This window comes from Micromesistius poutassou, assembly GCF_964030765.1.
Source record: "Micromesistius poutassou genome assembly, chromosome: 13".
NCBI lineage: Eukaryota > Metazoa > Chordata > Actinopteri > Gadiformes > Gadidae > Micromesistius > Micromesistius poutassou.
The window spans coordinates 10,103,030-10,126,599 of record NC_140283.1 but is presented as its reverse complement, the minus strand read 5'-3'; the positions used below and the strand labels follow the sequence as shown (position 1 = coordinate 10,126,599).

At 44.3% G+C, this 23,570-nt stretch overlaps 1 protein-coding gene across 2 annotated transcripts in view; it reads left to right on the top strand.

Moving 5' to 3' along the window:
* pot1 (protection of telomeres 1 homolog) overlaps window positions 1-23,570 on the top strand; it is a 36,045-nt gene that overhangs the window by 1,579 nt on the left and 10,896 nt on the right. The window contains exons 2-11 of one of the 2 annotated variants that reach the window (XM_084476818.1): window positions 1,809-1,908; window positions 7,275-7,397; window positions 7,611-7,683; window positions 8,438-8,538; window positions 12,593-12,700; window positions 13,163-13,231; window positions 14,113-14,239; window positions 14,612-14,742; window positions 15,134-15,427; window positions 16,063-16,218. In XM_084476818.1, the coding sequence (XP_084332944.1) occupies window positions 7,290-7,397; window positions 7,611-7,683; window positions 8,438-8,538; window positions 12,593-12,700; window positions 13,163-13,231; window positions 14,113-14,239; window positions 14,612-14,742; window positions 15,134-15,427; window positions 16,063-16,218 (1,167 nt within the window). In that variant the 5' untranslated portion in view covers window positions 1,809-1,908; window positions 7,275-7,289. The remainder of the gene's footprint in view (window positions 1-1,808; window positions 1,909-7,274; window positions 7,398-7,610; window positions 7,684-8,437; window positions 8,539-12,592; window positions 12,701-13,162; window positions 13,232-14,112; window positions 14,240-14,611; window positions 14,743-15,133; window positions 15,428-16,062; window positions 16,219-23,570) is intronic. The other variant, XM_084476819.1, reaches the window with a different exon arrangement.

Below are 23,570 nucleotides of genomic sequence, written 5' to 3'. Positions count from 1 at the left end.
AGTTCATTATACAAGTTGAGGTTTTAACAACTTTTGCGGGTCTATGCTCAGAATAACTGATGCAGAACCATAAATGTAACTAATAAATGGTATAAAGGGTAGAGAGCCATGATGTAGCTACAGTGGCTTTTCGAAGCTGTAGTAGTATAATTTGGTCTTTAGCTGCTGGAGCAGAGGATACTACCACTTATTTTCCTGCCTGTGAATATTGACAGGTCAAGGCCCTGTTGGAAGCCCCAGCCCTGGGATAGCCTCCAGTGATTTATGTAAGCTTAGCATTAGGGCTGGCCCGAATACATAATTTCAAGCTTGAAATATGTTAGGTTTCGAGATGAATATCCAAATATTCAATGGCGAGAAGATGTAAGAAAAAAAACGTTAACTGCCTGTAACGTAGCAGGTGGAGACCAATGCTGCAGAATATTTTTTAGCACATATTCTTTTCCTTTTAATTTCTAAAGTGGTTGAATTGGTGAAACAAATGTTATTTTATTAACGCTAAATAGGATAACAACAATATCACGTGAGCTTTATAAGCTGGCCTGTCGGATCCCTAATCTGTTAGACTTGGTTACGGCAGAGCTTCAATGCAGCCTAAAAGTTTCAGAATGCACCCGATTTCCAAAGTATGAGAGTAGGCCTATCTTTTTGGTGTCTTTTGGACTCGTTGAACATTGAAATAGCTGCTAAATACGTTCATCATTAAAATCGTTCTATAACTGGAGGGTTATTGGCTTGCGTATCCTTACACTGAACTGCAGCTGTCAAAGTGCTACTGAAATATTCAAATAATGTTCAACAATGCAACTAAGGAATGATTATTCGATCATCCAACTATTTTCTAATGGCTTGATCTTAATTCCCCTTCATTTTGCTTTTGTTTTGTTTTCTGCTCCAAACACTATGAAGAGTCCCTCCATTCGATAAAATACTTATTTTACCCCTGACTATGCATGGAAGGAGGCAATGCTTCTTCAGTAGACTGCTTCTCTTGAATGCTTTTAGGAGTATTCCTTGCCCTTGAGAGGGTTTAGGATTAGGCAGTGTCATATAATGTGGGCCTGTATACATATGAAATGTCCTAGAACCGACATGGTTCTGGCTCTGGTCCTGGGCCTCACTAATACGTGTGGAAAAGGCACCAGAACAGTACATGTCGTTGAGCAGTTGCCCCCCCTCCATGGCTGCCAGGCATCCATGACTTTTCACCAAAAGGCTCTGAAGGCCTCGCTTATGTCATCTTGGCCGTGGCCTGCTGTTTGACTGAAGATGTCAGCTCGGTTTTCCAGTGCTTGCCACTGATCCGACAGCCCCCTGCTGCCACTGCGCATCCTCATGGGCTGCTGTGACATGGCTGCCTCGCATGGCTGCTGGCATCAGGCAGATGTGACAGGAGCATGAATGATGAGACCATCAGCAGATACAGCCAGCGCAGTTGAACAATGGACGAGCCATCAGCATGTGCAGTCAGCGCAGTGGCACAATGGAACATCATCCGCTCCTCTGCGGAGGAGACGAGCGAGTGATTCCAGATCCTCTTCTGAGGGTTACTTGGTTCCTTTAGAGTATGTGAGAGGCAGTTATCCCCATTTAAATAATAATACTTCTGAAACCTCTCGCAACAGTTTCATTGATTGTTACAACACCCGCCTCGGGTAACCACACTAACCGAACGCTTAAATAATTGTCTTTGGGATTTTGTTTAATGTCACATTTTCTCTACCATTAGTCATTCATATTGACGTATTTCAACAATGCCAACTAAATTCATGCCTTCCACCTCTCTTTTTCTCTCTCTCTCTCACCAGCATCTTCTCAGGCTTGTTGCTGTCCTTGCCAGTGGATGAGAGGTGGTGGTACCACAGTACCCCTCACTATACGTCAGCAGATCCCTTAGTCCCTTTTCAGGTCAGACCATAGGGTTAGACGCTCTTCAGGTCAGAGCATAACACACACACCCTGGTTTAACAAGTCAACTAGTAGATGGATAGATTGTCTGTCATTTATTTTCCTCAAAGAGGAAATTCGTAGGAAATTTGTTGTTTACATACAGTACATAGTAGGGATGTAAGATGTAAAATTGCACCAAGGTGCACAAATGGTACGCTATAGTTTCCACCAAATTACTTATATCGAACGTAGGTTTAATCTGTATTTTAAAGATATGTGTTTCGTGTGCATAAGCTATACACACAACTTTTTATATGTAGGGTACAACAGATGCGCATGCCTAACTGCCTATGTAGTTGGAGAGTAGGCTATTGATATAATAATTACGAATGAGCGAGAATTTACACGGATTAGAATAGAAACACACACACGATCGGATTTTCGTTGCCGTTGCGATGGGTTTCCTCTATCAGCGACTTATACAATATAAACAAATTATATAAAACAGTACAAAATACATACAAAATAGTATGTCAATATTTTTGAATGAATAGGCCTACATTTTTGTTATATATGTAAAATGTTCCTATATATAGGCAATTATTATAGCTTACATACTAATATTTTAAAACATGGGAATGCGAAATGCATCCTGGGATATTTAACGGTCCCAAGTCCACACAAGTTACCTCCGATGCATCCTTGGTGGAATGGCCAGTTTAAGAACGCATCGAGAACACTTCCGGGTTTTACGACTGTACTTGACTTGATGCGTACTTTGAATTGGAACAGTACTTGGGCTACGACTGATGACGTTTCACGAGAACGCGAGTACACAAGTACAGATGAGAACGCGAATTGAGAAACGGCTATTGTAATCGCGGATTGTGTCTAAATATTGACCAAACGCTGGCTCTATAGAGGAGCACTGCCGCCGACGGCCTTACTCGGAAGCCCCTTCTGCTCGCATACGCCACTAGACACACTGAGACTTGTACAGGTCTGGGACACGTCTCAGTTCCCTGCGTCAGAACGTGACTTTCAAACTGCATAAGCTGTGATTGAAATCACATAATTGTATATCCTGCTCCAGAACTTTGCCAAAACACATATCAACATGATTTATAATGAATTTTTAAAATTTCTCGTTTGTAATTTTTAAGGGTCGATGAGTGCTTGTTTATTGGAGTCAACGTTTGTACTCCTTGTAACCCGTTTTTTACCCCTTATACATAGACACAGCAGTACACAAGATGTAGTCATACAACACTGTCACAAGACACTTGTGTACAGGCCCGTTTAAAAAGGGTTGGCAGAAGGGATGAGGATTTAGCTTAAACTGGCCCTTTTTTTAATCTGAGCTTTCTGAGTCTGCGCCCTTAGAGGAGGAGTCTGTGGCCGGAGGGGACGTGGGTGAGGTGTTGGTGGATTGGCTGCTATGGATCATCATGATATTATGTTTGCCTTATGAGTCAGAAAGGAGGTGTTGTGATCTGATGGTTGGAAGTGGCCAGTCCAATAATTTTACCAGCTCAGTGAATGATTTTAGAAAGCCTATTGCTCACCTTACTGCTGTGAGCATGTGGTAAAATGGGATGACTCCATAAAGGAGACCTGGCTCAACGTTGCTGTGATGGAGAAGGTGTGGTTGGACAGTTGTCTTTTTGTCAGAATGATGGTGAGTCTAGTACAGCCGATAGGTAGGTAGGGGTCACGAAAATAGATGTTTTAAAGCATGTGTGGTCTTCACAAAGGGTGATTGCTTTTGAAGCTCAGAGATAAACGCCTACTACAGCATCAAAATCAACATGTGTGTTGGGAGTTTCAAAGCGCAAACCTGGTAATCTAGCTATGTAGAGATATCTGCAGAGCATATTAAACATGAGCTTGCGAGATTCGTCTGGTTCCCAGGCTAGGACCCATCAGTCCTGGAGGGAGACGGCACAAAGCCTGGGCCTATTACCAACAACTACATTGTTTCCTGTTTTGCTATAGATATTTTCTACCGAAAAAACTTGGTAGAAGTTTATTTCTCATCCTCATCATCAACCGAGCATATATAAGATGGCAGAGGTGCGCCGTAGAGACATTTTCATCAACAATTGATTCCACTTTTGAGGACGGTATATTTTCACTAAAAGAAGAACCAACGATTGCCCTTCAAAGCTTTTGTTTAAAAGAAAGATGTATTCTTTTGTTATTGTCAGTGCTGCATCACCCGTTTCGTTTCTATGATTGTTTGTAGGCCTGTCCAATTGCATCCAGAGGCATTTTGGTCTGCTCCCATTGGTGACGCCCCTTGGAAATCGAAAATAAAGCTTGATGGTGTTTTGTGCCCCCAATGGAGCCTTCAAGGCAGCGCAGCCTGGAAGGCACTCCCCGCCCCCAACAGTTTCAGCCAATGACAACACTGCTGCTAGCTTTAAACCTCCCCTCGTTCCCTCTTTCTGCATTGAGTGAGCTCTACACTGGTAAGTGTAGTAGATATTCAACAACAGTATTTTGACCTTACGATTTTGATAGTATTTTGACAATATTTAAAAATGTAAGTAGCGTGTCCTTTGAAATATAGCCAGAACTAACTGTTAACATTTTCTTGGAGAAAGGGATTGTTGCCCACGATTGTTGCCTGGGGTTGTCTCCGGCGGGAGACAACCCTGGGCAACGGGCAGCGGGGCTCCGGCGGGCAGCAGGGCTCCGGCAGAAGACAACCCCAGGCAACAATCGTGGGCAACAATCCCTTTCTCCAAGAAAACCCTAACAGTTAGTTCTGGCTATATTTCAAAGGACACGCAACTTACATTTTAAAATATTGTATAATAAATATATTACTATAAAAATCTTAAGGTCAAAATACTGTTGTTGAATATCTACGTACCTTACCAGTGTAGAGCTCACTCAATGCAGAAAGAGGGAACAAAGTGAAGTTTAAAGCTAGCAAGTTCAAGTCTCTTGAACTCTCAGTCTCTCATAAAAGGTGAACCAAACCCCAACACAAGCGGATTGGTGTCATGATTCCACCTCTAGGTTTAACACATCCTTGACTTCTTACTGGGGGATATCGTTAGCCGCTATCTGTATACACCTTTTGTAGTTTTGAGGACCCTGAGACTGAACCATAGACTGTATGAACTGTAGTCTAATAACTATGGCTCTTAACTATGTACTACTCTGCATTACGTGGACAGTTTTGAGAAACCAGTCAGTAACCAAGTAGCATTTTGAAAGTATCCAATCAAAACATTCCAATCCACCATTCAGACCCCCCACTAAAGCCACTTCCCGAAAACATGTTACTACTGTAGGATAGCTTGAGCAATAGGTCTGCCTAGCCTGTGGAAGACTCCAGCCATGCCATCCAATCATTTCATTCTGGTGAATGAAATGATTGGCTGGGTTAACTTTCTGTATAGGATGGGCTTATTGTATGCCTTTATGACAGATACCAGATTTGCTTATTTTATTTGTCCGAGCATTTGATGTATTGATTGTTGTCGGGATGTAAAGAGAATTTCAACACATATGACTTTTAAAGGCTTCTAAAATAAATTGCCTACCGTAGACTTATGTTTCTGGAAACGTTAGCTTCCTGACACTTAGGAAGAGCTTAGGCTGAAAATCTGATTCAAGTTGTTCAAAATGTGGTCAAAACAAAGCACCTGAATTTCTCAAGTCTCCTCGAGGCCTGAGGGTCCTCTTTACCTATCATGGACGGGATAAAAGTACCCACAATGTGGTGCGTAGTACGCTGTTTGCCTTTCCTCTCTCTCTCTCTCTCTCTCTCTCTCTCTCTCTCTCTCTCTCTCTCTCTCTCTCTCTCTCTCTCTCTCTCTCTCTCTCTCTCTCTCTCTCTCTCTCTCGCGCGCAAGCTAATGTCCGCCCCCAGGAGAACACCTTTCCTCCGCTCCTGTATGTATTTGTTTTTTTAATAATTCAGCCGTTTAACTTCAAAAAGCTGCATTCTACAGCCCCTGTAGAGGATAAGGCTCTGCACGGGCTGCCATTTTTTTCCGGTGGCATGTAAATAGATGAGCTTTTAGGCCGGTCATATAAGATTCAAACTAGGCCCTCGGGACCCTCTATGTTCTCTGAAGAGACGTATAAATATTAAAATATTATCTATAAATAAAGACCCTGCTCACGAGATATAGATGACATCTAAATGTTGAGTTGGCAACTTAAAGGAGCCCTTGGAATACTCCTTATATGGTGCTTTATGTTTAAGTAGATTTTTCAGGGCTACGGTAACAATATAGATATAGACTGAAACAATCTATATCTACTTTATATATGTCGGCATATCACTGCCAAAATTGCAAGTAGAAATGACTGCAGACTCGCGCACATCTAACACTCAAACACTCATCGGTGCACTCAAATTATTATTGCAAGCACTTTTACTTAATTTACTTTAGAAGCATTTATGTCATATTTGTGACATCCAGACACCAGAACACTTTGAGGAGGAGACGGCATTTGTGTGCACGGGGGCATCAGTTGCCTGCTACTGCACTTTGTGTGCCTGCTCAATTTATGATTTTCTCCTCGCAGGCTATATAATTGCTCTCGCCAGCAGAGGAATACTACACAAGAGTGAATTTTTGTCATATGCTGCCATATCTATACATTGTTTTCTTTGTTCCTAAAGATCCATAGATGAAAACACATCAGCCACTTTCATGTAGGCTAACCGTATTTACACAATCTATTTTTCCTTTAGTTATCGACCGCGCACTGGCACTGCCCTGCAGCCCCGGTTCCTACCTCTGGTCCGCAGTGCATGGCTCCTGCCCCTGCTCTGCTTTCTGGCTGGCTGAGCAGCTGAAGCTACGATTGGCTGACTAACTTCCCCTCCCAGGCTGTCCCTGCCTTGTCAGCCCTGGCCACGCTAGGTAGCGCTAAGTGACTTCACCAGGGCCAACTGCCCTGGAATCACACTAACACGCTGTGACAAGAAGCTCCACACCACCTGCTGGAAACATGGCCGCCAGGGCTCCTCGCATCCTCCTGGTTCTCCGTAATCTGCTGGAGAAGCCAACGCTGGGCTTCTGATGGAATTTCTCCTCCGCTAGCGCTACCACCTGCATTTCACCCTATCAACCCATAGGGATTCATCGTCGTAGCTCCTTGCATAGTCTCTCGTTCGGCTTCTTTTCGTGTCCCCCTCAAGTGGCTTTTCCTATTGTCCTGCTCCTCGCAGGAGTGGCCTTACGGGATGGAAGATAAGTCCCGTATGTAGGGCAGCCTGTGATAGGACGTGAATTGACAACCCGATAGTTGGATTGATTGCTGTTCAAAAATCAAGTCGTCCATCTTGGCCCGTGCAATGTGTACATGTCAGGTTTTGCAGTTGAAATAATTCTTGTGTTGTTTATGTTTTCCAGGAACTTTGTAACACCATGCCAGGCCGCGTGGTGGCGGACCAGGCCAATCCCGGGTCCCACTTAACCAGGATCCCCATCCCTGGCATCAGCACAGCAACAGACAGCTCCCAGGCCTCTGTCAGGGTGTGTACATAATGGACATGTCCACAGGATACCTGTTTCTCAACACAGGCTTTTTTATACAAAGTCATTGTGATTCATCCTGCTTCTTTCCTTTTTCTTTCTTCAATTTGAACATGGTTGAAAGTATGGTATCGGACACGATAACACCATGTCAAAAATACTTGTAACATAACAGGTGCTGGTCATTAATGCCTTTTGTTGTTGTCCTTTCAGGGGAAGGTAATTAAGAAAGGCCCACTGGTTTCCCTGGGAGATGAGGACTTTGTCCTGAAGGCCGTTATTGAAGGTAATGCATTGATGCTAACAATGGCTGTCTGTTCACTCTGTACAGCTACACTCTTAAGTTAAAGGGATTTCACAAATACATACATACAAACACACACTCACACACATGGCCATACAAAGGATAGCCTGCTATCCTGCAACAATTAGGTCTTACCTTTTATTGTTTTTGTCATCAAAGTTGTGTTTGAGCACGTCTGGGCACCTAAACATGGTGTTTACAATCAGTGCATAGTAGCGAAGAGTGGGTTTCAGGATTTAGTATGGTTCAATAGTGTTGTATTCACCCTGATCTTTCCATAGAGGGGTCAAGAGGGGTAAAAAAAAATACATTGGGACCCAAGATATCTACCTCATCATGTTTCTATAGTAAATTTCTAGTAAAAAATCTGTCTTTCTCTACTTATCTTTATTTGCATCCAATACTGATCCAGTTACTCATCGGATGTGCTATGACCCTATAGTACTATAGGGCTACCAGCTACCAACCTACCAACACTAGGTTGAATTCAATCTAAAACATGACATTTATTTCAGGCAGAAATGAAATCTTCAACTTATGTTGTGCTTTATTTACTCTAACCCGCTAGTATCCACATAAATTATTTCACTTGCACGACAATCTCACAGGTGTTATCATTCTTTTGGTACAAAGATCACCTCCAAGTGATATATTTCACAATTGTAACAACAGCTGAGAAGGCTGATCATTTTTTAATACTTCAGAGTAAAAGCCCCATGGTTGCTTTGTCTCTCAGATGAAGAGTCGGTGCAAAGCTTGTCATCAAGAAACAGGTCCATCAACGTGATCCTGTTTGGAGGGCTGGCCAAGGACTTCTCTAAAGCCGTCAGTTGTGGGGTAGGATATCCATTCTCTGCTTTCCTAAATGTTTTTGAAAGACTTCTCCTCCAGTCCAGGGGCCTCATTTATAAAGGTCTAGGAATATTCCTGCGTCCCTCTCCGGGTAGGAAATGAGTCCTTAGCCCAAGTGAAGGAGTTTAAGTACCTCGGGGTCTTGTTCGCGAGTGAGGGTACGATGGAGCGTGAGATTGGCCGGAGAATCGGAGCAGCGGGGGCGGTATTGTGTTCGCTTTACCGCACTGTTGTGACGAAAAGAGAGCTGAGCTGCAAGGCAAAGCTCTCAATCTACCGGTCGATCTTCGTTCCTACCCTCACCTATGGTCATGAGGGATGGGTGATGACCGAAAGGACGAGATCCCCGATACAAGCGGCCGAGATGAGTTTTCTCAGGAGGGTGGCTGGCTTCTCCCTTAGGGATAGGGTGAGAAGTTCAGTCATCCGGGAGGAACTCGGATTAGAGCCGCTGCTCCTTTGCTTAGAAAGGAGTCAGTTGAGGTGGTTCGGGCATCTGGTAAGGATGCCCACTGGACGCCTAAGCGGATGACGATGAGGATGATAATGAGGGATGAAATGTGGGTACGCATCTTTCACCGGCAACGTTGTGATTTATAGAAAAATTCCTTGCGGAAAAGAGTGCGCAGTTCTACGCATCCTTTCACCCTGGAATAAAGGTCCCGCAAAGTTTTTCAAACAGTGATCTCCGGAGATGACAACAGAAATTTGGTGGCGGTAATGCACCATATCGGTTTGCAATCCGCCAATAACGCCAAAAGAAGAACACGCTACCTCCTGACATAGACATCTGATATAAGATGTCTATGCCTCCCGATACCCAACGCACATTGCGCACCACATACTGTGACTTTGAATTTATTTATTCATTTTATAAAAAGCACCCATTATGAAATATGAATTAAGGCAATATTATGTTCAACACACTACAACCCATTCAAATCACAATCCTCGGCCAGACCAACTGTATCACTTAAGTTGTATTCATTTTCCTGATACATATATATGTAGGCCTACATTAAATTAGCCTATAGGAGATAGTAATTAATTATCATATTGGCACAAGGCCAATAAATAATGCTCCTGTTGGCCTCTGTATTCTAAAGGGCTAAAATATGGCAGCTTTGGAATTGCTCGAGAATTTAGCGAGGGGTATGAGATGCGAGCGCGTGTAATGCATGCGTGTGTTCCCGTGTAATGATAGGTCAGCAAAGGCTCCTTTATATACTAGGAATATTCATTGGTTAATTAGCATTGACCTTATAAAGACTATTATGGGACGAACTTGGGAGGAGCATGGCGCTCGTGCAAATTCGCCAAATTCAATGCAAGTTGGTATTTATAACGAGAAGAGTGCGTACAGGTGTGCGCCGCACGGTTTTATAAATCTGAATATTTTTGTGCGTACGCACATTCTGAGGTTTGGGCGTACGCAATGTTTTAGGGAGGGTTTTACACAGAGTTTTATAAATGAGGCCCCAGATCAGGAACCCATTGTCCTGTCCGGGTGTCACATTGATATGATGTTTCTCAACTGATTATTATTTATCTTACTACATAGAGGGGTAACGAAATGAATGAAGAATCACGAAACATTGAAGATTCTTTGTCCTTTTAGATGCCGTTGTGGGTTAATTAACTTGACCCACAAACAATAGCATTCAAAACATTTCGGGATGATTTTTCATTTATTTAATTAAACAAAACTAAAATAAATAAATGAAAGAAAATAACTTGTCTTGAAGTGCATTATGTGTCAGCCAGTTTCCTGAACAGAACTTGAGACTAAGGAAAGATTTAAAGTCATGTGTTTCATTTTGTTTTAGTACAGAAGGACGACCAACTGTATCCATGATCAAATATTTTGCTGTTATTCCTCATCCCACTATATCAACATCATATTGTCTTCAAAAACGGCCTTATTACCGATATCTGTTTACCGTGACCATCTCTGTACTCTCAAAGAAAGCCTGCAGTAGACTCATGGTACTGTCAGCTAATCACGAAGTAGCCATCTTAATGGCACAAACTGGAGTCGCCCACACCACAAAGAAAGTGGTGCTCGATGTATGAGAGCTACTGCTGTAGCCACAGCATTCCCACCCACGCCTCCTAATTCGGGAAGTCAACAGTCTGGGCTGCATTCCCTTTGACACAAATTACATTCTCCTCCGAAAGGACCACACAAATAGCCCATTGTACAACAACAATCTCTTTCATTCAGAGTCGGCTGTTTAGACCAGGAGGTACAGACTAATCCCTGGCCGTGTTGGGTCCACGCAGAAACCCCATAGTGCAACACCTGCATAGGTACAGACTTATCCCTGGCCCTGTTTGGTCCACATAGCATCCCCATAGGGCAACACCTCCATAGGCACAGATTAAACCCTATGTCTAGAGAATCAGGTTCAGGTTCATTAGGTTCATCATTTACCAGAGTTGCCCTTTCACACATGTAGCACACAGCAGGAGATTGTCCATGCCAGACATGTCATCACATACTGGAAATACTAGTTTGTTTGAGGCATTGTTTTGTTCACAGCCCATCCAAGATGGCGGATCTGACTACAGATTAATCCGTAAGCCTTGTTTTTGCATTTATCAATACAACGTATTCGGATGCATCTGCAATACATGTTTTAAGCCAGTGTTAAGATAGAAACCTTATCAACGGACGCTGTGAATTCTTCTTTGTTGCATTTAGCACCACCACCCACTATACTGGAGTACGTAGAACAGGATCAATTCGCTGTGCGTTCTACAGACAATGACCTACTCTATTCACACATGGTCTCAATTGCATATTGCAAAGACTTTCTGCTAGGGAGCTGGCAGGGATATGTCAATGTCTGGTCCAACTGATTTGGCCATTTGCGTTCTCACTTACAGCTCCTCCGGGTATGGTCTTCATAAGTTCAGGGTTGCAGTGCATGTGTGACAGGCGCTGGAGACAGAAGGATAGAACGCATCCCATTGCATCATGAAATGAGCATGCTGATCTTCTTCTATGAATCACATCTGTTAACAATAGAGGACACAACTTTGAGTGTCCGATGTGCTATTATATATTTCTGTTTACTGCAGTCTGCAGAAAGTATGGGTCATCTGTAAAATAGAAAAAAATCCTCTCCAAGACCTGTTCTGCAGACAGTGCTGAATTGAGCGCCATGTACAGAGCAAACACCTTATGTAAAGTACATTGCGTACATGGTGTTTGGTCAGCAGAATCCCTGACATATCTAAGGTGACAGTGTCATTGTCCGGCCTAATACGGCCAAAGAAGATATGCAATCACGATGTAAAGCTTCTGCATAAACTGGATTATATAATTTAGACTCGATTTAGACTAGATGTATGTAATGTCTTGGTTGTCTTACTATAGTTTTGGTATTAATGTGTGATGATGGTGTGGTATAGGGGATCATTTGGTCTGGTGATGGTAAGTCTGATCATGGCTCTAGGGTTGGAACACACAGCTGATCTGTCTATTTCTGGTTCCTCTCTGCAACTACTCTGCAAAACGGAAGATCTTGTAAAGCTCTCCTCATGGAGGTCCAATTCTGTTCTAAATAGAAGAACTGGAGCAGGGATTTGCTATCACACAGAGCTATAGATAATTCTGTGTCTCTGTATAATGTGATTACTTTGACTATCTGCCCTCCTTCTGAGGCTGTGTGCGCTGGCACTGGCAGGCTGCTGTGTATCAGGCTGATTCAGGGCCAGGCTCATGACACACTCCTCACAAAAGAGGCGCACAGTAGATTCAGCTGTCTTTATCAGGGCTGGTTTATTACAGTGTCTTGGTTAACAACTCCTAGGCTGCAGCATCTGCTACTTCAATCTGTCACCTCTCCGGGATAGCCTGTCTTTATCTCCCTGCAAACCTCTTTGAGCTCTCTATTGTCTGATTACACTGCTTGCTGCTCAGCCGACCGACCGACTGGCTGGCTGGTAAGTTGGCTAAATGGCCGGTTGACTTGGGAGGTTACCTTGTCAGCCGGGTGGTTGACTGGCAGGCATACTTCCTGTGCTGTTCCAGGAGGTGGTGGTGGTGACTGGCTTCACTGTTGGCAAGTCTCCCACGGCTCACAAGGACCAGCTCCACCCCTGCAACCTCCTGCTCTCTGGAGATGACGCCTGCCTCTACGTAAGTTACTCCCCTGTAGCACTCAACATGGGCAGAGCGTAGGGACGAGGCATCGGCTGTCGCGATAGGGCACTACATGTTCAGCATCAAGGCGAACATGGCATACAGTTAACCCCTGGCAGTTCAGGTTGAAGAACACAAGTGTTATTTTTAATTGCTTCTTTGCATACTACTACATACTGATGCTACATCCATCATTTACAATAGTTACAAAATACTTCAGTTTCTTGTTTGTTTGTTTTTTTTCCAATTATCTACAAAGATGTTATTCCAGCACGTGTTTTATTTAATACAATTGTATTCCCATTAAAGCATAGTAGACTTTAACCTTAACCCTGTTAATCACAGAGGACTAATGACTATTACAGTTCAGACAGTTGCATTCCATCACATTATATCCAGCCACAATAACAGTCCCTGATAACATGCCATGAACATGAGAACTCTCTCCCGCTTTTCCAGGTGCTGCCCTCCCTACTTCCCAGTGTCAGCAGATCTCCCACAGTGCCCAAGAGGAGCGCCACCTCTGAGGTCAGAGTCTTCCCCCTGATTGGCTAGAGAACTCCTGGAATCAGTCTCCAGATGTGGGGGGGGGGGGGGGGGGAATGGTATAGCTTTCAGGAGACCAAACACATGGGGTGTATGTGTGAGTTTTATCCCATGTTTGGCAGCCCTTATTTGCTTGTGCTTTAAGCAATGCTATCTCAACATCCTCTTATTTGAATGGAACGGTTAGCAGCTAATGGGAACAGACACACTCTTTGTAGCATCTGCTAAAGGAGGCCAGGTATATGCTGAGTATGCGCGTTCCCTTTAGTTGAATCCTGCTGTGCACATATACGCACACACATGCACACACAGGCGCTGTGTGATGCGATTAGTCTGCTGTAGTTGACAGGCCAGATGGGAAAGTTGGAACAATAAATCCATGAAACACTGATTCATAATACATCAAATTTGTGTTGCTAAAATGTATTTTTTGCCTACTGCTGTAATAAGGGAACTGGGATCATCCCCGTACAACCTCAATCTTCTGACTGCTAACCAGTCTAACCATAGTTTTCTACTGTGGGGCACTGGGAGCTACCCCGTACAAGTATTATTCCACTGATGGAAACTGTGAGCTTCCCAGTACAACCGGTCGTTTACTGATAGAAACTGGAAGCTGCACAGTACAACCAGTCTTTGACTGATGGAATCAAACTGGGAGGGTCTTTGCCCATTCCCAGCCAGGCACCAGTTCCACTCGACGATTTCCTTGATCTTTGAGAGCTTGGGGTTAGGGAGTGCTGTAATCAGATTTTCATTGTAAAACAGATAAGGTAACTACTTGTTTTCCGCAGTACACAGATGTGTTTCACTACAGTTGATCAGTCAGAAGCAGGACTTTATCAAGTGTCTCCATGATTAAGGTCTCCAAGCCTGCCAAGGCTGCCAAGTACACGTACATTCCACTGGACGAGCTGAAACCAGGAACCGTGGTCAATGTGTATGGGGTGGTGGTGTTCTTCAAGCAGCCCTACAAGACCAGAGGAACAGGTGAGTCATCCCGGGAGCAGAGGCCTCCTTAGGAACACCGTAGCTGGAACAGCCTGCCAGTGGAACATAACATCACAATATAGTTATCATGTTGGACCAAATCTTAAAGGATAGCTTTTTTTCAAATCGATTTGATGTTTGTTTTAGTCTACCTCTCAAATGTAGCTCTTGTTATTCAGCTGTTTGTATATTGCATTGAAATACAGTAGAAACAGTGATTGAGAGTCACTTTATGAATATTGTTTGATTGACTGGGTGCGGGTGGTCCCAGTCTACCTGTACAATGTCTCACCTGTGTGTCCCACCTGTGTCATCATAGACCTGTTGTTGTGTACTTCCTCTGGTCTACTGATCCACTCCCCCACGTCCCAGACTACTGCTCCTCCCTGAAGATCACAGACCAGTCCAACCAGAGGGTTGGGTGCAACATCTTCTGCGAGAGGCTAGAGGACCATCCGAAGATCTTCCAACTGGGTGACATCATCCGCATGCATCGGGTGAAGGTACTGCTTAATAATTTATAATTCTGCTTAGGTTCCAAGTGACTGACTGTGGATTTGGATACATTTCTTGAAAGAGCAAGTACGGGGTAGGCCCCTTGCTCAAGGACGCCTTTCGCCCAAGCTGCATACATTGGGGATGCAACTCGGTACCTTTCTGACTAGCAGTGGTACATGCTAAGCTATCCTCCTCCTGTTACTCCTTGCTCCTCCAATTAGTCCTCTTCCTCGTTGTTTCTCCTCTTATTACTCCTTGTTCCTTCTCTAGTTCCTCCTCTTCCTCCTTGTTCCTCCTTGTTCTCCAATTCATCCTCTTCCTCATTGTTCCTTCTCTTGCTCCTCCATGTTCTCCCATTCATCCTCTTCATTGTTCCTCTTCCTCTGATGTTGCCAGACTCAGGCGTTTGGCGGCTCCATCAATCTGCTGAACACCTTTGGCTTCTCAGTGGTGACCTTCGACGGCCGTCCGGAGAGTGCCGTGGTTCCCCGGACCTCCAGCAAGTCGTTTCACTTTGAGCCGGAGGATGAGCGGGCCGTGGAGGAGCTCCGTACCTGGGCCACCAAGCAGTACCTTCTCCCCACCACCCCCAGGGTCCACCTGTCCAGCGTCCAGCCCCAGTCGTACTTTGACCTCACCTGCCAGCTGCTGTGGAAAGCCCAAGTAGATGGTGCCTGCATCCTGCTGAAGGTAGGCCACCTGGACCCACAACCCTAACACACCTGAACCTAGTCCTGCACTGGTTTTGGGTTCTGGATAATGGCGAAGATTCACTTTGATTCACCAAAAGCCCCCTTAACTGAAAAACTGTATTTCAATTAACTGATTTGTCTACATTGATGTGATTGATAAATGCATAAAGGCCTTATCTGCTGGCCATATGGGCTGTCCTTGTTTATATGAAAAACACCTTTACTGCCAGTTTATATTGTCTTTAACTTATCCAGGTTTATTTTTACCTTTTGGGGGGGATTTAAATAAAATACAATGTTTGATGTTTATCTGGTTTTAAGTGTTTCTTATTTAACATTTGATTAAATAACTAAGTATAAGCATAGAGACAGGAACAGTGTTTCTTTCTCAGTCACTCTCTCTCCCTCATTATGTTGGTTTTAGTTCTTAGCTCTATTCTATTCTATGATCTATTTGAATTACCTCATTCTCTCCCTCCTCTCTGTCTGGCTCTATTGGCCACTGATGGATTTGGTCTGAAACGGCTCATCAACGTCACACTTAGTGGTTGAATAAGGGGCCCTTTAAACTCCCAGGATTAAACTCTTAACGTCCACCACAGCCTGGTAGAAACGGGTGCTCTGTATCTGCAGGTGTGGGACGGCACCAGGTGCGCTCATCCTCTGCAGGACTTCACTGTGGCGGCGTCGGCCATCCAGGGGCCCTCCTCGCTGTCCCAAGAGCGCTCGGACCTGGCCGTGAACATCCTGGTGTTTGATAACCACGCCGAGATTGCCAGGCAACTCAAGGTGAGGGGTTCCACAGCATAAATGACTCGTACTGTGTATTTAACCCATGAAGTGTTCTTTTCAAACCCTAAAGTGAGATAAAGTAGCTTCTCTGCAGTGGTGGCCAAGGCACACTCATGGTATGCTTGAAGGCCATGGGAAGCTGCATCGTCTTTTCTGCGAGTGTAGATCTAATAAGATGGGAGATATGGCCTTTTCAAAAGGCCATATAGCCACTGGTGGCTTGCTCCCTTTTTTAGAGATTAGGACATTCGGAACCAATCTGCATGATTGCGGACATGGTGGTAAAAAGTTATCCAGGAAGACATGCAGAAAAGATGGTGGAATAATAACAATACAAAAATCAGCAATAACAAGAGGTCTCCACTGCACCTCTGGTGCTTTACAGCTAATAAGACGATGATCCCGGTGTATCCTTAACTCTTGTATGTATATGTATGTATGTATGTATGTACAGTATATGGCCTTTTTCACCATAACTACATGACCTGGCTTAGCCCGTGATGTGCTTTCTCTTTGCGTCTTGTGTTTTTTCACTTGGCCTTCTCTTTCCTTTCACAATTTTATCATTTTCCCAACATTTTAGTGTTCACCCCCAGGCTCCAGGTGTTTCTTAGCTCTCTCTCTGACAGTTGTCTGTTTGTTCAACCAAACACTGACTCCTCTAAGAGCACCCCAGTGCCTCCTACTAGCAACCACTGGCGGCACTCAGCACCTGGTCTCCTACTATACAGGTCGTATTCAGTTGGTATCCACTTAGTATATAGTATGGCTACAGTTGGTATTTGTAAATATGCAGTAAATCTACATTTTGTTCACAGTCCCAATACAAGTAGCATGCAGTTAAAGTAGCATGCAGTTAACGGAGCGGTACGCAGGAGTTGGAGGAAATTCCACTAACCTACAAGAATCTGGAAAGATAGAAGGCTTAGGAACGTCCCCTTGGCCTTTGTCCCTCCAACCAAACATTGTCCAATGGTGCACACAGCGTAGTTGGGCAAAGAAAGGCAACCAGGAGCATGAGTTTCTAGATACTTTTCCTGATTGGTAGCTACCAAACTTTCCCTGATTAGTTGTTTTTTGGGAGCCTCAGATACATTCTATTCTATACGGTAGTTTGACATTATTTTACAGAAATATTGCCTACTTCTCCTTTAATACACACTTATATGGTATGCATTTTATATACTGTACAGAACATAGAAATCATGATGTTCCATTAAGAAATACCAATTGCTCATTGCTCAAACAGTTTAGCAAAGTTCCTTTGGTGGCGTAGACTTCCAAGGTGCTTTTTTGGACAAAACGAGAAGAGAAGTGAGGCTTAATCACTAGCTCATCACCTTAACCCATCCTAATAAGCTGTTGAGTAGAGTCATGCTACGTTCAACAGAGAGCTTAAAGCACGTAGCAGGTACTATTATAATCATCATTAAAATGCCAGGCATTGATACCACAGATGCACTTCTGGCAAACCAATAGGATTAATTAGTATTAATGACATTCAAAAGAGCTCCAAGGGTTGCTTCTCAAATGCAGAGCCACACTTTAGCCTGTTGATGTAAAGGTCACTGGGCAGGACAACAGACTGGCTCATCTCTCTGCCCCCACGGATTCTTCCTGTTCCTAGCCGCTGGTGCTGGGCTAGGCTCACCAGACTTAGCATCATGGCCCGCCGGAACCAGAAGGGGCATCACGCTGGCCCACCAGAAGGGGACATCATGGCCTATTTAAAGCCCGAAAGCACTGCAGTCTAATGTCTCTGGCCAAGTTGTTCGCTCTCAGGGTCGTTTTTTTCTGCTCTCCATTAAACAAAGAGGCACAGGATGCAAGCAGTGGTCATGATATTCCTATGTAGATATACAATTTATATTCTTTGTATTTTTTTTTCCCAGCATCACTTTGATGTTGATGAATGACACTAATAACCACAAATGTTCATTCTGTGGTTTCGTAACATAAATCTGGGATGGAAAAAGTTGAGGAACCTATATATTGTTGTTGATTGATGTATTGTTAAAACTTGATGATGTTATAAAAACATGATGACACTGTAAAGCAGTCCCCTGCAGTGTGCCATGCAATATACAGCCCCCTCCCCTTCTATTCCTGTCATTTGACAGGATGATTTAGAACGGACCGTAATACCGAGCCCCGTCTTGGCTGAGTCCGGTAAAATGCTCTTCATCTATCTTCATCCCATCTTTGTGCTTCTGCCGAATCTGCACACACTCCAGGAGCCTGGGTACTGCTGCACTCCAGCTCTGTCATACCCGGCTTCTTCTTTTGAGATGAAACAAGCCTTTGGCACACTGTGAACCAAATTGGCGTTGATATGCAATCTGCACCGGTCATCTGGTTCAGGAAGACCTTGTCCTAAAACCAGTTTTATTTTATTAAGTTTTATATTGTCTTTGGCTACTGTTACAGTGTTTTGGCAGAAAAGTTTTCTTAAAAGCTCCTTATGATACAAAAACATAATGTTGGCTTTCTTGATTTCATTCATTTAAATTATTCATGGTCATTCATTGGTTTGTGGAGAGCAGTAGACGGTATACTCTAGTGAATAAACACCTATTGTTGCACACAGTGCTTTTTATTTGTGTATCCTCTCTGCGAGTTCACTTCTGACGCAGTCAGCGATGAGTTCAGGGAAGCTGGACTCAGAGTCCTATGAAGAGAAGAGCAAGCAAAACACTGGACAGTCAATGCCTTATGACGTTCAGCACTATAGAGATGGGTTTGTCCTAATGCAGCTTTGTCACCTGCATTTTCTTTCTTTTGCTCTCTCTTCCTCCTTTCTCTCTATTTCCCTTGCGCTCTTTCTTCCTCCCTTGTCTCTTTCTTTTTCTCAGCTATCTCTGGCCCTCGCACTGAATCATACTCTTTTCTTGTGTTTTCTCACTGACTCGCCTATTTTCCGTCTTTCTTTCTAAGCTTTCTTTTACCCAGTATTTCTTGCTGTTTCTATTTCATGCTCTTTCTATCCCCATACTTGCTTCTGTAACCCTGAGAAAATGGTGCCAGAATAACAGGACCAAACTAATGTAGAAATTAACCACAAGGGTCAAACTGTTTATTCTACTGCGACTAGAAGCCCAGTAAGCAACAGATAATTACTGGGAATTGCTTGTTTTTCTTCCAATTGTTTGATCTTTCTCTGGTCCCAAATGAATGAAGCATCCCACTCTGTTTAATCCCATCCTGATATTCTGCTGTAGATCTGTTGTTAATATGATCTGAGACTGTGCTTTAGTAGTGAGACCGGCACAGGGTGCAGACAAGTGTAGCAATAGAGCTGTTTGAACTGCCGTCAGACCAGAACTATCGTATCGGGACTGCTACGGTTGGTTAGCCATGCCTCTCCTCTTTATTTCATGAAGAAAAAACAAGCGATAAAGGATCACAACAGAGCGGGAGAATAAAAGGCACATGTTCTCTATCTGAACATTGGGGCTTAGCCTGAGGTAACCAACGTGTGTGTGTGTGTGTGTGTGTGTGTGTGTGTGTGTGTGTGTGTGTGTGTGTGTGTGTGTGTGTGTGTGTGTGTGTGTGTGTGTGTGTGTGTGTGTGTGTGTGTATTGTATCAATCTTCCCTGTCATTTACCCAGAGCAAATCCCAGATGATGTCTGGCCCCGGAGCCAATATCTTCCGCAGTACAACACATGTACTGCGCGGCGTGTGGGTGAGAGTGCCGCTGTAATTCAGTAAACGGTTAGTTTGGGCAGGATGGATGGCTTCTTTAAGCTTCATTTTGGTTCTGTTCACCCTGTTCCTCAGCAAAGGGATTTCTCCAGGACAAAGCCCCCCACTGTGTGACTAATGCCCCAGCTAACGCTCTTGCTCTCTCTCTCTCTCCTACGGCCAGCTGTTTTGTGTGTGTGTGTGTGTGTGTGTGTGTGTGTGTGTGTGTGTGTGTGTGTGTGTGTGTGTGTGTGTGTGTGTGTGTGTGTGTGTGTGTGTGTGTGTGTGTGTGTGTGTGTGTGTGTGTGTGTGTGTGTCGTGTGCAACCAGCATAATTGAGCGGTAGGAGAAGCAATGAGGCCTGCCACGGTCTGGAGAATTTGCAATGGCGTTTAGGCAGTTATCAAGGGTCACCCGCACCTAGGGTCGGGTACCAAACTCTGTACCTTTTAATGGTACAGACCAACTTACATCGATATTACTGAGTACCTATTCAAGTGAAATCAACCAGTGCCAAATTTCGGCACCTGAAAGGCTGAGAGTGCATCTGCTGGCTGACACCACAGACTAGTCAAGGTATAAGCCGTTTTCACATATGTCCTCCGTCTTTTCTCCGCATTTGTAGAGCAGGAGGTTCGACCGTGAGGGTCATTCACACTTATTCACACTTGATGCCTGATATGCAGACATCGGTGTCGCTCAGGCATCAGTAGAATCTCCGGCTGGTTTAGGGGGGCGGGCTTGCAAGGGGCGGCATATGACGTAGGGTCGAGGTTCGCAAGAGGCGGGATCGGGTTTGTTTTGGTTTGACCGCAGACAACGCGCAGGCAAAACGGGCAGAACTCATTGCGATCATGTTAAATGTTGCTGCAGCGATGCATATATTCTGTTGTATCCACAACATCCGCATCGATCAATGAAAGATTGGAGCATGAGTTACAGACAAATAGAAGAAACAATGAACAAGAAAGGTGTCGCGAACGACTGCGTTACCGGAGGAAGAGAGCGTCTTTTTTGGCTTCATTTCACATCTAACAAACACTGGGACAAATGTAGTTGATTTATGTGTTTAACTGAGAAAACAGGGAGTGGAAGGCCGGGACCCTATAATGTTCAGCTAACTGTTGTCAATAATAAGTGTTAACGAGAGTTTGTGTGTGTGTGTGTGTGTGTGTGTGTGTGTGTGTGTGTGTGTGTGTGTGTGTGTGTGTGTGTGTGTGTGTGTGTGTGTGTGTGTGTGTGTGTGTGTGTGTGTGTGTGTGTGTGTGTGTGTGTGTGTGTTGGTGGACGAGCGAGGAGAGTGAGTGGTAGCGTGTGTCAGTTTAGTGAAGTAATGTAACGAGTCTGCTTTATTCCGACCATATTCAAACCCATAAGCAGACCCACTGCTGTTACCCCCGAGAGAATGTTCCTCCTGTGCTCGTCGACTACGGTTTGGGAGCCGACAGCAGGAAAGGTGTAACATAATAATAAAAAAAACATTTTCTATATACGCGTGCAGCTGTGAACTCATGTATTGTAATTTATTGTATGATGCGTACTTTGAGGGTTATGATAAGACCTATCATTTAGCGTTCACCACGAATGACTCTGAAAAGCAGTGCCACATTAAAATATTTTTTAAACCATTCAGCGAACAAAGGGCAATAGGCTGATTATCGATTAGGATGCGGGTGCCACTTAATGTCATGCAAACGTAGACCGAAGCGTCATCAACACGCCCACTCAACTGGTGTGAAATTCCGACATCCTACTGCTCATTCACATATAAGGTAATTAGCATTTCCTCCGGAGAACCTACTACCTCGGGGGTAGTATTTTTTCAGGAGGTCCAACGTCAGGATATGTCATTCACATATACGGCACCTCCGTAGAATAGACGGATGCACGTCCATATGTGAAAGCAGCTATAGAGTGAAAGATAGAGGGTTGTGTTCAATGTGTGCATTCCAACACAGTCAGGGCAATGGAGAGCCGAAAGCAGTCGCAAGTGTGGCTGTTCACACTATTCCAAACTGGACGTAGACTATTGCTGTAGTAGTTGTAATGAAACACATCTAACTTGAGTTGACACCTGGTCACACACCAAAGATGTCTAAAACTTGAAGAGTTAACCGTGTTTGAGTTAGCCCCATAGCTATTGTAAGCACACCTGCGGGCAAGTGCCAGTTAAAACCTCCATGGGTGACGAAACTGCGGCACACAACTTCATGGACATCTTCAGGTAATTAATGAGCTAGTTGGATAAGTTGCTGTGGGAGATTACTTTGGCTTTTTCACTGCCTTGTTTGACGTTGGCTTAGAATTTCTTTATGTCCTAAACCTTAGTTTAAAACTAGTAAATACTACGTGAGTTACATATTCAATACATTTACGTTGCATACGGTTTCACTCAGCTCACACAGCATACTATTTTATTTAAGTAAAAAGCATATTATGTAATGTTACGTTGTAATGTTGTGAAAATACTGCCACACATACAGTAAGTCACACTGATGTGTTGCGAAACACAAACACACAAGCTGAACCCATCATGCTGATCAAAACTAGAGTAAGGAAACCTGGGCAAGCTCTCCAGTCTGCTTGTGTCCAGCGGCGTGGTTTCCTATTCTACTTGGTCTCCTTGACGCTGAACATGATTCGCACCCTGTAGTTTGGAGTCACAGTTTGAGGTCACATGTTGGAATTCCCTGGGAAGTCTACTTTGCACGGAACTACCGTGACTTAAACACACGTCATGTCTCTGAATAAGGGCCCCTCTGCTCTGCCTTGGCGGGCTCCTCAGTAGGCCCCCAGGGGTCCTGCCAGAAGGAGCAGTAGTCTGCGTTCTTCCTAGACTTGTCCCATTATTGGTCTCTGGCCTGGACCTATGTCCTGGGTTCAGGCCTGGACCTATTTTCTGGTATCAGGGCTCAACCCATGTTCTGGTCTCCTGCCTGGACCCATGTTCTGGTCTCCTGCCTGGACCCATGTTCTGGTCTCCTGCCTGGACCCATGTTCTGGTCTCTTGCCTGGACCCATGTTCTGGTCTCAGGCCTGGACCCATGTTCTGGTCTCAGGCCTGGACCCATGTTCTGGTCTCAGGCCTGGACCCATGTTCTGGTCTCAGGCCTGGACCCATGTTCTGGTCTCAGGCCTGGACCCATGTTCTGGTCTCAGGCCTGGAGCCGTGTTCTGGTTTCTGGCTTGGAGCCAAGTGTTGGCTCCACAAATTGGCTGGCCATAATTCTGTAGTTAGCGTAGCGATAATCTTGTATTCACTAGATTATACAATGGCGACCAATAGTATGTGGTAAATCTAATATTGTGAGCAACAGCCCTCCTCCCCCCCACCACCTCACACCTTACACATTCACCACATGCACGGACACACATTCTATCTATCTCTACTGTCTATTCTCCCTCTATTCATCTCTCCCTGAACATGAGTTCTCTTTTTCTACTGTCTGCCGTCCAATTATGTTTCTCACTATTGCTCTCTCACTTTCTCTTTCTCTCTCTCTCACACTCCCCCACTCAGTCGCTCAAACCAGTTTAGGATTTTTGTCAGATTTGGGGAAGTCGTGACCCACTCTTCCCTCGATTGCATCCATTCAGTTTAGAGGAACACCACTGCAGCAGCTGGTGCTTAGAACCACAGCACCATCTGCTGGTTTAATGTTCTGCT